At 46.9% G+C, this 15939-nt stretch overlaps 1 protein-coding gene and 1 pseudogene across 1 annotated transcript in view; one reads left to right on the plus strand and one right to left on the minus strand.

The window, feature by feature from the left end:
- Positions 1 to 15939, minus strand: part of RARB (retinoic acid receptor beta) — a 189865-nt gene that overhangs the window by 95214 nt on the left and 78712 nt on the right. The window contains exon 3 of the mRNA XM_075547146.1: positions 3903 to 4044. Within this exon, the coding sequence (XP_075403261.1) occupies positions 3903 to 4044 (142 nt within the window). The remainder of the gene's footprint in view (positions 1 to 3902; positions 4045 to 15939) is intronic.
- LOC142445373 (3-hydroxyisobutyrate dehydrogenase, mitochondrial-like) lies at positions 5780 to 6933 on the plus strand (annotated as a pseudogene).

Here is a 15939-nt window from a genome sequence, read left to right on the forward strand (position 1 = left end):
TGTACGTGTGCGCGCATTCACTTTGTTTTGTTGGGTAGTGGCGACAGGACTTGACAACAGCGGGCACGATGTAGTTCTTACTTCCTGTCTGCCTTCCCACTGAGAAGCATGTCTTCCCCAACTCTTGGTCTGGGTGGGACTGACCTGAGCCCTGGCCTTCTGGGATCATCCCAGGGCCCCCACTTAGCCAATCACAGTATTCTATCCCTTGGTCACAGTCCTAGAGTCTCAGCGGGGCACCTGCTCCAAGGTAGACGCTTGAGCATCAGCCCCTCGTGTGGCAGTTACATAATCTCCCATCAACTTGCAAAGGGGTGGGGTCTAGCCTGTCCATCAGGTCGCAGCTTGAGGACCTCATTTGGAGGCATGAAGTAAATAACTAGCTCACTGGAGGCCAGAGACACTCTCTGCTTCGTCTTCCTGCTGACAAGCCACGTGGAGCTGCACTGATAGAGCCAGAGCCCTGGCGCTGGAGGAGCCCCGTGGAGACCCACGCCAGCACTAAGATGCTGCCACTGCATCCACGAGGCTTTCCACCCACTGGCCTGTGATCTTCCTGCCCTTGGCATGACTGCACGATTGCATGAGTCTAAAGGGTAAATGTACGGACTAGGAGTGGACATATGGGCTAATATTGGATTTATGGACTTGATATGGACTAGGTGGGGATGTTTCTCAATAGACAGTTGCCCTTTTATATAAAGCTTTCTTATACACATATGAGTATCTATGAATTTGTTTCTCTAGTCACCCAGACGAGGACGTCTCGGCTTGAATGATGGAATGATCAAAAGCGAAGGGTCTCGTCTTATTGGGTGGACTACCTGCCTGGGCCTGTTGGTGGCTGGCTTGACTAGAGCACGAGGAAAAGCTAAGGGCCTCGTTTTATTGGGTGGACTACCTGACTGGGCCTGTTGGTGGCTGGCTTGACTAGAGCACGAGGAAAAGCTTCCTGGGAAGGAAGTCAGCAGAGAGCACGCCAGCTGTGAGAGGCGATGAGAAACAATTCCCTGAACCCAACGTGTCCCCTTGGCTCTATTCAACGTGGCTGCTCTAGGCGTCTCGGCCTTAGGTGCCTCCTTTTTCCCTTAAGCCACCGTGAAGTGGCGTTTCTGTCAGTTTCATCCAAAGGCTTCTGGGGAATACAATTAAGTGGGCATGTCCCGTGTGCCTCGAATTGACACTTAACCTGGCAAATCTCAGTCTTGTAGAGAAGACACCGCAGAGAGGTCACTGACTTGAATTGCACACTTGGTTCTGCCTTTGGCCAGTGGAGGATTATTTTCCGGGTCCTAGAGTACTTATATGTCAAGTGAGAGAGGTGAGTGAAAATCAATCTCTAAGATCCCTTTTCAGTTCTAACTTTCTACAAGTATCTATTATTCTTGGGTTCATTTCAGTCGCGTATGCTGTGGTATACTTGGTTACCGACTCTCATACTTTCCTGCTTCCTTGGGTTTCAACTAAAAAAAACCTCTCCACCCCCACCTTATAATCCAGGGAGTTATTTCTTCCCCTTCAACTTCCTTTTAAGAAAAAAATGTTTATTTGTATATACTTAGACATAATGATTTCATTTTTGGTTCCCATTTCTATATTTTTAAATCCAATAAAGGTACGAAGTTCCTTGAGTGTTGAAAGTTTTCCTGTAGGTGTAAACATTTCCCCCCTCTTCATTGCCAACGGAGCTGCGGGTTTTTACACAGCAGCAGAATATAGGCTTTAAGTAAGGTAAGCAGGAAATGGGTCTCCAACCCACACAAAATAAACGCAAAATACTGATTTCCCCGAGTCTGCAGCTGGCTGACTCAGTCATAATTCCAGCTTGAACTGAAAGTCCCCCACAGAAATGCAGGGGGGCATCCGGGTCCCCAGAATAGCAGGCTGAAAACGGAGGATTTGGTGACTGTCCTGTGAGGCTCCCTTACAGGTTGCACATCATCTGTTCACTTCAGACTGACAAACTAGGCTTTTCTCTTTTTTTGGTAGGACCGGGGCCTGAACAGAGTATTATATTTATTACATGTCACATTCATTGATTTTAAAACACTTTGCCAGCTCTCAACTTAGAAGGATTCAAGTGTCCTGAATGAAATGCGGACCGTTGACTCACAATCTACAGACAAGACCACCCAGAGCAAGAGACCCTTCAAGAAGAGACGGTAAATGCCAGGTGCCTGCTTAATAGCAGAGCCCACTCTTGTTCATCAAGATTGTACATATGGCCAGACACTTAAACCCAAATGAACTTTAAAAATAATGCTTGGAGAGTTAGGTATAGTTATGCTTTGGGCTGCTAAATCAACTTGCTGACACTGACTTTGATATTGCTTTTATAACAAAGTCATCTGGAACCAGGGCTTTCAGGATTACTTGGCCGATACCATTACGTGTGTCTTTCCATCCCTCCAGCCACAGTGTCTGCTTTGTTCTCAGCTGATTTCCCCATGGCCTGGAGGATACTTGCTGGTGGCACCTGAACCCACTTGCTTCCTTGTTTGTATGTATTGGGATGAAGGGCCTTTCTGTATGAATATTCTAAGCCCGAGTATACATTGGGTCAGCCAAGGCTACGTGTTCACACCATGAATCAATGACTGTGGCTGGGTTTGGAATGACTTGATTGGAATCAATGACAACTGTGATGCTTCCCCAGAAAATCAGAAACAGGAGGTTACAGAAAAGTGAACTAAAATCAGACAAAGTTAGGAAGGGTGTAGGGAGGGGAAGGGTGTTGGGTGGGCTACCGATGAAGGTTCACTGCAACTCGTGAGTCTCAACAGAGGGCCCATCTCCCAACTGAGCATGGTTGCTTGGCTATCGGGCTATCCCCTCTCCAGTTGATCTTCTCCCCAAGGCCATGCAACATTGAAGACCACTTGGTCTGTAAATAATTTTTGCAACCTCATGGTTGGCTCACAGGGTACTCGGTATTTCGCTTCAGCTTTGCACAGGACGGCAGCCATGCGCCATGGATCCAGGGTCCCCTAAGTGAGCACCTCTCACAGCGGGCCCTCAGCAAACCCCCAAATGATGCAATGAATGAAGCAGAACACCCTCAAGAGCTACGCCCGATAAACACCTGTACACCGTCCTTAGAGCAGCCTGGGCCAACCCACTGGACTGCTATTTCGTTGTCCTCCAAGTTTGAAAGTACCAAAGAGAATGCAAGTACTGACTTTCTTTTTGTGGTATATCTACTGTCTGTAGTAAGGCATGTGTATGTGTGTATATGTATGAATCTAATGTATATATATATAAAATATCTTATCAAATGTTTATGAACCACTAAACAAATTTTAATTTATTGAACTGCTCTCTTCTGCACTAATAAAACATTCTATTGTTTGGAAGAGAGGATGGCTTGGCAGAGAAAAGCTAAGTCAAGCTTGGAAAAATGCCACGGCCTAAATTTCTTTTTTTTTTTTTCCACAAGAAAAGTTTCCTTCCTTCCCTTTTATTCACAACTCCCCCCACCCCCAAGATTGTTACAACTGTTAACATTCATGCTTCTTGCCTCGTTTTTTATCCTTACTGATAGAGGCAAAAAAAGTCTGTATTCCCATTGTCAAGATAGGGAAATGGAGTACTGAGTGGCCTGTGTGATATGACTGAGGGCAACCGTGTGTTAGTAATGACTCAGGAACACACGGCTGCCATTCGGGACATGTAGCTCCTCCTGCCTTTTCACCAACGACCACTCAAGCTTGATCTGAAAATCTCCACACTTCCTCTATTCTCAGGTCATCTCTGTTTACACGGACCCTTGGCAATATATCAGGACAATCAGGACTGAATTCCATGGGCTGCCGGCCTCCACCTTTCGATTCTGGAAGCTGAGCCAATCGTATAGATAACACAAATTGGGGGAGGGAAAAAAAATAAATCGAGACTCCACTTACATTCTTTGGACATTCCCACTTCAAAGCACTTCTGGAGCCGACAGTACTGGCATCGATTCCTGGTGACTTTATTAATAACACAGTTCTTATCTCGATGACAAGTGTAAATCATGTTCTTCTGAATACTTCTACGGAAAAACCCCTGCAAACAAGCAAGCAAGAGGATGAGAGGACTAAGTAAAACTTCTGGGCCTCGCAAGAAATCAAAGACAACCTTATCAATGCATTGATGACTCATTTTTGAGTAATGAAATAATGGTGGCAGAAAAAGTTAACTTGTTTTAACCTTGAGACCCTTGTGAAATATTAATAGCAGCTCTCGCTTTGGTGCAGGTCAGGAAGTCCCTTTTAATCAAAACTAGACACGACTGTTACTAGCCTCCAAAGGTAAATTAATACCAAGATGCACTTGGAAAACATAACGCAGAGTTGGGTCCCTTCCAAAGAGGCTTTAAGCTTCACGCCAGGCTCCCTTGCTGGCCAGACCAATTTCAGGTGAAGCCGCTATCAGGAAATCCAATATGGGAGGCATGACATTTGCAAACGAAATTAGTTGCCACATGAAAGAATAAGATCTTCTCAAAGTGTCTTCCCCAAGTTCCTTTACGTATATAGCTCCTGCTATAGAATTTAAAACATGATTTCATTTGCAAAGTGTTGAGAAAAAAATAATCCCATATTGGAAATTACCAAAACACCCAAACCAAACTCACTGCCATCGACTCAAATCTGACTCATGCTGACCCTATAAGGGAGGGTAGAGCTGCCCCTGTGATTTACCAAGGTTGTAACTCAGTATGGGAGCACAAAGCCTCATCTTTCTTCCAAGGAGGTGGCTGATGGTTTTGAACTACTCATCTTGCAGCCAGGGGCCCATGAAACGACATATTAGAACTGTGTGGTCCAATATGGTGGCCACTAGGCACAGGTGACTATTTGGAAACAATTAGTTAAAAGTAGGTAGAGTAAAAATTCAACTCCTCCATGACACTAGCCACATTTCAAGTGCTCAAGAGCCACATATGGTCCATGGTTACCCGAGTGGACAGTGTATCTCTAGAATACTTCCCTATTTGTAGGAAGCTGTATTGGAAGGTGCTCTACTACAACACTGCCTCGCAAGCCCTAAGAGTCATCAGACCCTCCAGAGAAATGGAGCTGACTGTGCCCTCCTGATGAAATGGGCGGTACATTGAACTGCCAACTACAAGGTCAGTGGTTTGAACCCACCAGGGGCTCTGAGAGGGAAACATGAGATTGCCCCCATGAAGATTGACAGACTCAGACACCCACAGAGGCAGTTACATCTGTCCCGTAGGGCTGCTAATAGTCAGAACAAATCTGATGGCAGCGGTTCGTGTTGCTTTTTTTATTTGTTTGTTTTGGTTATTTACTATTAATAGGACCCAGACTACAAAGAGATTAGAGAAGACTGGTCAGCTACACATAATTTTGATTCCATACAGGTAGGTGCAAAGGCTTTTTGCCTGGTAGAAAACATAACACGCCAGTGGTTATTAGTTTATTGCCAGTAGGACATAGGTCAGTTTTCTATTTGACTCTGCAATTTCATTGCATTCTTTTTTGGCCCCATATCCACCTATCTATCTATCTTATCTTACCTATCTACATTATCTCCCAGGGTAGATCAAAAAGTAGTGCTACACGGGTTGCAGTTCAGGTTGGCATGGGTTTATTCCAAGCAACACATGCTTAATCATGTCACTGCGATCAATGGAAGACTAGTCATGTTTCCTCAGTAATACGATTGTCTTGAGCTCATTAGGATTCCTTTAATAAAGGAAACAAGGCACACTCCCAGCCAGCCTGGCTGAGAGGCAGTGGAGGTCACCACTGGGAGGCAGGGCAGGGGCAGCATGGCAGCCTCCTTTCCGTTCCAAGGAGTGGCCTCCAGTCTCCACTACTGGGGCCTATGGCAGTGGCCTGCTGCGGCTTGCAGTGGTGCGGCTTGCAGTGGCCTTGCAGTGGTGTGTTCTAGATCAATGGCAGCTAAGACTCCAGTGGGATTGATTGGACTGGGCAACATGGGGAATCCAATGGCAAAAACCTGATGCGGCACGGCTATCCACTCATCATTCATGATGTCTTCCCTGATACCTGCAGAGGGTTTCAAGATCAAGGTGACTAGGGAGAAAAACTTTCAAGGAAGTTTTGTGAAGATCACGAGTGATGGATTCTTTTATGAAAGGAGAATTTGAGTCAAGGATTGAACCCCTCAGCTTTTCTGACTTCCTTTGTTGACTGACAGGGGGATCAAGGTAGTGTCTTCCCCAGCTGATGTCGCTGCAAAAGCTGATAGAATCATTACACTGTTCCTACCAGTCAGTAGGAGTGCCCTAGAAGTGTAGTCTGGAGCAAATGTAATTCTAAAACTTAGGAGCGTGAAGAAAGGCTCCTTATTAATAGACTCCAGTGCTCTTGATGCATCAGTTTCAAAAACATTGGCTAAAGAAGTTGAGAAAATGGGACTGGTTTTCATGGATGCCCCCATGTCTGGTGGTGTGGGAGCTGCCCGATCCGGAAACCTCACATTTATGGTGGGAGGAGCTGAGGAACAATTTTTTTGCTGCCAAGCTGCTGCTGGGGTGCACGGGCTCCGATGTGTGGTACTGTGGAGCTGTTTGCACTCGACAGGCTGCAGAGACCTGCAACAACATGCTACTAGCTGTTAGTATGATTGGAATTGCTACAGCCATGAATCTTGAAACTAGGCTAGGACTCGACCCAAAACTATTGGCTAAAGTCCTAAATTTGAGCTCTGGACGGTGCTGGTCAAGTGACACGATCCTGTGCCTGGAGTGATGTTCCGGCTAATAACTACCATGGTGGATTGGAACAACACTCACGGCTAAGGATCTGCGGCCAGCACAAGACTGCTACCAACACCAAGACCCTGATTCTTCTGGGCAGTCTGTCCCATCAGCTCTACCGGATGATGTGCGCAAAGGGCGACTCAAATCATTACTTTTCATCTGTGTTCCAGTTTCTTCGTGAGGAGGAGACTCTCTGAGTTTGTCCTTTGCTGTGGACACTGTCGGAAACTAGCCTGTATCTTGACATGTCTTCTTATAGGTCACCCCAGAAGTAAATGGGTTTCATCAGAGGTCAAATGTCTACTCCAATTATCTAGTAAATCCTAGGAGTCTCCCACCCATTTTTAACTTCTGCTTATTTTTAGCATATTCAGCAAACATATTTATCTGCATTTCTTTTTCACTCGGGTCACTGATGGGTTCTATTGTAACTAGCTAGTTTACCTAAAAAACAAATCGATTTCTGTTTATATTCAGCTAAATTGTTGAGCACTTCAATCAGGATATATCTCTATTTTACTTTATAAGTAAAATATTTTTTTCAATCCGGTGAGATTCTTCTTAAAGGAAATCAATCGGTGTAAGGAAAGCTGTTGGAATAAGGAAGTAATGAATTACTTCTTGTATCTCATAAGAAGTTAATCCTGTGACTCTTCAGACTTTTTTTTGCTTCCTTGTACGTTCTTATGACACACTGACATACGTTTGGATATCAGAAGAATGACTTCTTTGCCCCTGTTGCAGAGCCAATGACGACATTTGCTTTAGGTAAACATTCTAAATATACCCATATTACTTCGAATTCAAATCAATTTCTATGCGGACAATGAAAACAAGAAACAAGACAATCCAAATAGCGACTTCCCAGGGGCAACTGCTGGGCTGGTTCAATTCAAGGCAGAGAGGTCAACTCAGAAGGTGAGGATGATTGGAGGGTTTTTTTTGGGGGGGGGTGGGGTTCCGATGGGGTAATCTCGATAGATTTTTCTCAAAGGACACTGGACAGTCACAAAGTTTATTAGGAAAACTGTACTGGTAAGAAAAGGCCAGGAAAATGACACCAAGTATCCCCCGCCCCCACCTCCCACTCCCACCATGCCAACATACCTGCTCACTCTTTGAGGGTAGCAAGGTTGGCCCAAGAGAATTTACTTATTCCATCCACCTTGTCATCCTGGTCTTTCCTTTTCAGACTTTTTTTCTGTTTCTAAAACTCAAGGTATAATGAACAGGGCCCGAGGTGATTCCCTCCGGTGTCCAAATAGCCTTCCTGACGTGGTGTAAATGGAAGAACACAGCATTCTTCCGGGCAGGGTTAGAAACATGAACACACTCTGCCTTTCCGAACCGCATATGCTGAGAAACAACGGCTCCACAGCTGCTGTTTGTGTGTCCTAAAGGTTTCCAAGAGTTGTCGAGAACAGCTTGACTTCTCCACCTTTTGTTCGCCCTGGCCTTCCAACCGACCCATCCTGACCATTTCCCTATGTGGTCCTTGGAGCCAGCGATGCCATCCTACTTGCCTCATCGCTGCACTGCATATTTGAATGAGATCATTTTTAACTTTTTGAATCTTGTCCTCCGACCAAAGCGGCATTGTCTCATGCTTTTCATGGCAGGCTGGTGAGAGAAAGCTGACTCTCAGCTCTTCCAGAGCCGAGAAGGAGCTGCAGAAGGTACCGGCTGTCCGGCTAGCCCAGGAGACGGCGGCACCCGTGGCCCCCTCAGCACCCACAGCCCGGGCCCCAGGCGAGGAGGAGGTGGGCACCCAGCGAGGGGAGCTCACAAGGCTGGAGTCTGAGCGCCCCATCCAGTTGAAGCTGATGGGCGATTCGGACAAGGTGCTGCGTGCGGCCCTGGGCGGGGCTGGACGGCCAAGCCCAGGTGGGCAGCAATGACTCTGTTCTGGCCCGCAGCCCCGCTTGGCTCAAGGCTCAGCAAGGCCTCCTCCCAGTCTACCCTGTCACTGTCCACTGTGGCCAACGAGGCCCCAATAACCTCGGCGTGAAGAGACCCGTGTCTCGGGCTCCCTCCCCGTCTGGCTTCAGGTCCCCCGGCAGCCGCGAACGAGACTGGGAGGACGTCAGTGCCCGAGTACACAGGCCCCAGGCTCTACCAGGAGCTCAGTGCGAAGTCCAAGTTCATCATCCACAACGCCCGGTCGCACTGCTGCCTGGCGGACACAGTGAACAAGCCGCAGAAGAACCCAATCCTCCAGGTGGGCCGGGCGGCGGGGCTGGGCTGGGCTGGCTGCTCCGAGCCCACGGTACCAGCCGGCCCTTGCTGACGCTGCTCCCCCCGCGTCCCCCACCCCAAGAGACTGAGAAGAGCAACCCCATCCTGCTCCTCTTCCGAGACTCCAGCTCCGGGTGTTCTACACGTTGTCCGGGGAGACGGAGGCGCTGTCAAGTTGACCGACTATGGCCCAAGGACCGCCATGGTGGAGGGCATCTATAAGTACATCTCGGACCGCAAGCGCTTCACGCAGATCCCCGCCAAGACCATGGGCACGAGCATGGACGCCTTCACCATCCTGGGACACCTCTGACAGAGCAAAGAGCCCACCATGTCCAAGAAGGGGGACGGCACCCCCCAAATAGCCCCTTCCTGCCGGGGGACAGCTGGCATTCCCGGGTCCTGCCTGTTTCCGACCTAGTCTGCGTGGGGCTGGGGTCCCCACCCCCCAGTCCACCTTGTCCTGGGCAGGGGGCTGAGCTGGGAGGTGCAGGGGCTCGGTGTGCTCAGCTCAGCCCCCCTCTGGCCTCCTACTGCCATGCTGCTATGCAAATGTTCGATAACCAGGGCTGGGTGTGGAACATCGGATGATTGAAGACCTTGAACAAGGCGGATGGCTTCTGTCTTTGCCCAGGAAAGGCCTGCCTTGTGGCTCGGAGCATGGTAAGCAAGGAACTTCACCAGATCCACTGTGATCGGCCGTTTGCGGCCCGGGGAAACAGTTCTCTTGGATGTGAGAACCACCACCGCCGCCACATGTGCTGAACAGAAAATAAGGCTCGTTATCCGAGTTCAACGTTCCCTGTGACATATTAACACTCCAGGAGACAGAACTGAACACACTCAGAGCTCACACACATTAGCCAAGAAAGTACAAGCAGCACACGCGGTTGAGGATATTTACGCGGGCACCCTAGGCTTTTAATGTCTAAATAAACATATTTTCACTGGCATGGTTCAACTGCAAATGCCTGGAAACCTTGTTTAAGGTTGAAAGTCTTGTCACATATCCCAGACACACACGTTTTCCAGGAAAACACTACTCCTTTCTGTAACTCTGGAGCTACAAATAGGCTCAGAATCTAAAATAACAGGTTCCAAATATTCTGAAACCCTCCCAGAATCTGTGCCTAACCGAATGGTCACCTCAAAACAAACCTTTCCCTGGGGGGAAAAAAAAGACTGACAGGACTCTTGGCTGCCAGATGTACAAACTCCATTGACAGAAACCTGCTTTGCTCTCATGCCAAGAAACACCGACAGAGTGGAAGAGGTCCCGTTGGTGCGGCATGTGTGGAGAGAGCGGATGGACAAAGTGATCTCCGTTTATTAAAAACCAAATATTCAGCTCAGCAAATTCTTCGTGAAGGCCTGGGGAGGGGAGGAAAACAGGTTCATGAGGCGCACATGAAAGAAGAGCGAATTCAGGAACTTTATGTGTCACTAATTACCCAGTCAGGGTCGTTCCGGAAAAATGAACGCAGCAACTCAATAGGACTGCTTGGTTTTCCAAATCAAAGTTTTGGCTGGTTTTCAGGAGGTCTAAGTTTCAGTAAATCATTTCCACCAGTGTAGAATGCTTGCTGACTAAAATATAGGCTGCAAGGTATTTTATACATGGACTGGGTAAACAGAAATGTCCTCTGGGGCCAGAGGCAGGTTTCTATCTTCCTTCTTCTGAGTCAATATTGTGAACTGCTATATAACCCCCTCTCCCTTGTAGACCACTGCATTCAGGACTGTGTGTGTTTGCGTGTCTGACCACATCTGCACACTTCCTGAATTTTACTTAATATTTATATTTCAGTTCACCATGTCATTTCCTCGTACCCTAATTTCAACGTACTTTAGTCTCTGAGTTAATTGGAAAATCAGCACCAACTGTCAATATTAGAAAGTGCTCATACCATAAATAATGAGAAGGGAAAACAATCCTACAATAATCAGGTCTTTTATCTCCCTTGAGTGGGGCATTCTATCTGCTGAGGGTATGGATCCCGGGCCTGCTCACTCGTTCCTCCAACAAGAAGAGAGGGAGTCTTAGGGATGTCGCCTCGCTCCGGATTGCCTTTGTGAAGGGATCGGGGAAAAATAAACACGGTTTTCCACGGGGTGATCCTATGAGATTTTTCAGCCAAGAAAGCTGTCCCCGGAACTGGTTACGTCTAAAAATGGACACTAGCAGTTCAAAGTTCAGGCCTGGTCACTCTCCTAGTGAGAGAGATAGGGGAAGGATGGCTGGTGGAGGTGGATGGGTCAGACAAGCCGAGAAGGTAAAAAGGATTGATTCGGCCCCAGTTGAAGGAACCACCTGAGAGAGAGAAGGGAAGAGGGAGTAGAGGATGCCATTCTGGTCTGGATCTGAGTGGGCTGGGTACGAGCTCCGTATCAGCGCAGGATGGCTCTGGTTAAGTCCCACCGGCCCAACGAGAGACTCTCATTTCCTACCTGAAGAGTAGGTGACTTACTTCCAACATTCTTAATGACAGACCATTTCTGGGCTTCCCATGTATCTATCTCTCACGCTGGCGAGGGAACAGCTGACAGAATGCGGAGAGGGAGTTTCAAGGGGGAGAAAGATGGAGAAGGAAGAGGTGGTGTTTGAAGGTGAAGGAGAGTGTGGGCAAGAACAGCAGCTCCATGCGACCAACATGAGAGCGTAAAGGCCACCAACACGAGAGTGTCTTTCAATGACGTGCAAGTTATTTTAGAATGGAGGCATTCCAACATTGATGAGGGTCTCCAGGAAGTTACCTACGGCTGACTTTGTTCCCATCCCATGGAGACTGAAAAGTGGAAAGCTTCCGTAACTGGACTAATGGACCAGGTGTCCTGACTTGACGTGTGGAGATGTTGACCACCCCAACATTTAATGCTTTCATTTGCCCGTAAGAGTCTCTTCCCAGTAAACCCAGGAAACGTCTATGAAACCTTTAAGACTTCTATCCCCTCATCCAGAACCCTGTAATTGATCCCAGCACATACATGCTTCCACCTCTCGGCAATCTTGATATTGTGTTTTTCTTTCTATAGCACGCGTATTGAAGGATGATAATCACAATATTAGATGCTGGTACTGTCTTCTTTAGGAGCCATGGGGTGGTGTGAACAATGAACGTAACTGGTTCTTAACTGCAAGGTTAGATACACTGAGTTCACTCATAGACAGGCCTGTTTTTCTATTTCAGGAAAAGCAGTCACTGAGAACCTATGGAAACATATCCACCAGCAATCACTACAGCCTCTGGCAAAATGAGCATCAACAGAGGGTGGATAAACAAAATACAATAAATGCATAAGAAGAAGACCACCACCAAACTCCCAAACCAAAGAATATCACCAAACCCACTGCCATTAAGTTGAATCTGATTTAGTGACCCGATAAGAGTACATGCCTCTTGGATTTCCAGGCTATCAGTCTTTAGGGGAGCAGAGAGCCCCACCTTTCTCTTGCACAGTTGTGGGGGGGAGGGGGTGGATTCGAAAGGCCGACTTTGCAGTAGCAGCTACAGTTTTAAGAAAAAGTTGTGTGATGCGTGCCACAACATGAATGGACCTTGAAAACATCCTGCTGAGCAAAATGCATCAGTTGCAAAAGGGCAGATATGAGGGGGATTCACAAAGTTCCTGAAAAAATGGACTTAAAGATCATGGAATTTGCCATGTCCTTTCTGATGCCCACTTGTGCTTTATGTCTGTACTTGTGTAGACATACGTTATCTATGTAGAAGCCAGAGTGAAGGGGAGAGAGAGGGGGGGGGGCATTTTTGCTGAAGGGACATTGATGTGGTTTTAGATGATAGAATAATTAGGGGAAAAGAGTAAGAATGGTGACACATAATATATGAAGAACATAGTAAACTTCAATGAGTTTGTTCATGTTTCAATTGTTGGTAGTCTAGTGATCATGCATTGAGCTGTGATCTGCAGGGTCAGCAGTTCAAAACCCCCAGCTTCTCCTCAGGAGAAAGACAAGGCTTTCTACTCCTGTAAAGAGGGACAGCCTCAGAAAGCCACAGGGGCAGTTGCACCCTGTCCTATAGGGTCGCCATGAGTCAGAATCGACTTGATGGCAGTAATTTTCAAAAACTGTACTGAGATGGCATGTATTTTGTTCTGTGTATTTCTACCACATTTAAACAAAACCAAACCACCACCTATGGAGCCCAGCTCAACACTAACACACATGCAGTTGCCATGAGTCAGAACTGACTGGGCAGAAACTGATTTTTACGAGTAGCTTCAGGGGTGGCCTGGGGGAATGCCAGCCTATGGCTAGTGGTTACCATGTCAGAGGAACCACTGACATGGTGCATTTCCCCAGGTGAGTGTCAGAGTGCTAGACATCATCAAGCTTGCCATCCTCCTTGTTGGGATCATTTGGACCCCACACAGTGCTTTATTCAGCTTCTTTGAGACTGGGCCAGTGGCACTTGGGTGGAGGGGGAGCCTGGGGAACTCAAGATGGTGACTCTTCACCAACTGGCAGGCAAGGTTTTCAGTTTTTCAACACCAAATAAAACTGTACTAGATGAGTACTTCTAGGGATGGATGAGGAGATCTGCAGATCTAAGGACACAGCCAGAGTGAGCGTCTCATAAATATTTCTCAGTATTAAATACATTTCTGAAGGGATAGTATTAACTGCACATAAGAAAGGGAGAACCAAATTTCTCTGACACTGTAAGAGATCTACTGATAGAGGTTGGAATCTGATTAGTCAGTCATGACTTCTGCTGGTTGCCCAAGACTCATTCTTACTGGTCAATCATGATTTCTGTTGGTTAATCATAACTTTAGTAGACTGCTTATGACTGTCAAAACCAAAAATGCAATTGACACTCTAGTTTCCAGGATAAAGAAAATAAATTTGAATCACAAACTAGGTCACATGTTTCCTAACCAAAGGTTTTTCTCGCGTTCTTCTCCTTTAGCTATCAAAGAACCGGTGTCCAATCCCCACCCCTAAAGGTGGCGGGATAGCAGGACAGAGGAACACACCACATTATAATCATTTGGTTCGTGTCTTAGAAATAATCATGGAATACTCATTCTATCTAGACCACTTCTATCTAGAGTCAGAGTGCAAACTCCTACATGTCTGAATTCAAGCCTAATTCTGAACCACTAAGTCAGTGTCTAGAATCCTGAGAATGTGAAGTACCATGTCTCTTTACTTATTATCTACAGTGCAGAACAATGACAATTTTAAAGCAAAAAAAAAGGATACTGCTTCTCGATAAATAACCTCTGTTAGCTAAACACCTAAACAGCATTCATCAACTCCTCGATGAAGTGGTCTGAGAAACCAAACTTATAAAGACAAAGAAGAATGGCTCATCTCTCTCCCTTCTTCATATTTTGATATGTGATTAAGACGGGCCGAGGCCAATACTCTCAAATGATTACCCTAGTCTGTGTAGCTTTCCATAGGTGGACCCAATTTCATCTGAGTTTTCAGCTGCAGTCCCACGAAATCCTCCCCCAGCCCCACTTCAAAGAGTGACTTGTCTTTGTTCAGACACTGGTCTACCCAAACCAAACCCCTGCCACTGAGGTGATTCCAACTCATGGTGACCCTGTAGGATAGCTGAGAACTGCCCCAGGGAGTGCGCTAGGTTATCTTTACAGAAGCAGGTGGCCACATCTTTCTTCTTTGGATTGGCTGGCAGGTTAGACTCAGCATCCTTTCAATTAGTAGCTGATATCCATCGTGCCACTAGGATTCCAGACACTGACTTAGTGGTTCACAATTAGGCTTGAATTCAGACATGTAGGAGTTTGCACTCTGACTCTGTCACCCATAATCTGGATGGCCTTGGCCACACCAATGCGAAAGCCTCAGTGTCCTTAGCTGCTAACTCAGAGTCAGACAAATGACCTTATTTCCTGTGTGGACACAGGAGGAAGTGAGTGTCAAGTGGTTAGCATAATGCACGGCACATGGTGCGTGCCCAATGAATGAGGGCTTTTGTTAAGGACCAAACTTCTTTTCGCAAAGTCTTCTTCCGGACAATTTCCAAGGTCGATTTTATGTTAAAATTATAGATTCTCAAAGAACAGATAAAAAGTGTTCTGGATCCCTAAACAATAAAATCTACTGTGGAAGGACAACCTAATTATTACAAAAGCCATCCCTCCATTGACTCATTCATTACTGACTCATTCACAGGGGGCCACATGGGGGGCTCTCTTGCACACAGTGCCCACGCTGCCCATTCCTGATCCACCAGGAACCCTGGGTCAAGTGGACACTCACATGACATAGTAGATGTTGTCACGAAGGTATGCGAGAAAGACTTTAATGGTAACAGAATGTAAAATTATGCCCAGCGTGGTGCCTGGCATCTAGTAGATGCACACAAAATATATCTGTTGAGAAACTAAAGGCCATAGGAATTTAAAGGAGGCAGAGAGGAAGCCGGAGCCCTGGTGGCACAGTAGTTAAGTACTTGATTGCCAACTGCAAAGGCTAGTGCCTCGCACCCACCAGTTGCTCCACAGGAGAAGTATGGGGTTGGCCTAAATATTTACAGCCCTGAAAATTCATTAGGGTAGTTTTGCTCCGTCGCTGTAAGTCATCATTGACTGCAGTGAGGTTGGGTTGGGTTGGGTTGGGTTGGGTTGGGAGATGAAATTGGAGTAGGGAGGCTTTGAAAAGCATGGGCAAGCAGAAGAGGATCAGGTAGGGAAGGAAGGTCAGGGAAGGACCAGTGGCCCAGGTGGGCAGAGCCGTGAGGGGCAGGGGTGTGTCAGAGACACAGGCAGGACAAAAGGGCTGATATTCACACTGGGGAAGTTCTTCAAGGCCACATCAGGCATTTATATGTTTCAGAGCAGGCCACTAAGATGTCCACCAGGATGGTTCTGGAAGCTTTGAATCAGAGTCCACCATAAGCTTGTGGTGTACACTTAGTGTCCATAAGACACTGAGCTTTAGGTGTCCATACAAACACACGAGCCCCTAA

The sequence above is a fragment of the Tenrec ecaudatus genome, chromosome 4 (assembly GCF_050624435.1).
Source record: "Tenrec ecaudatus isolate mTenEca1 chromosome 4, mTenEca1.hap1, whole genome shotgun sequence".
NCBI lineage: Eukaryota > Metazoa > Chordata > Mammalia > Afrosoricida > Tenrecidae > Tenrec > Tenrec ecaudatus.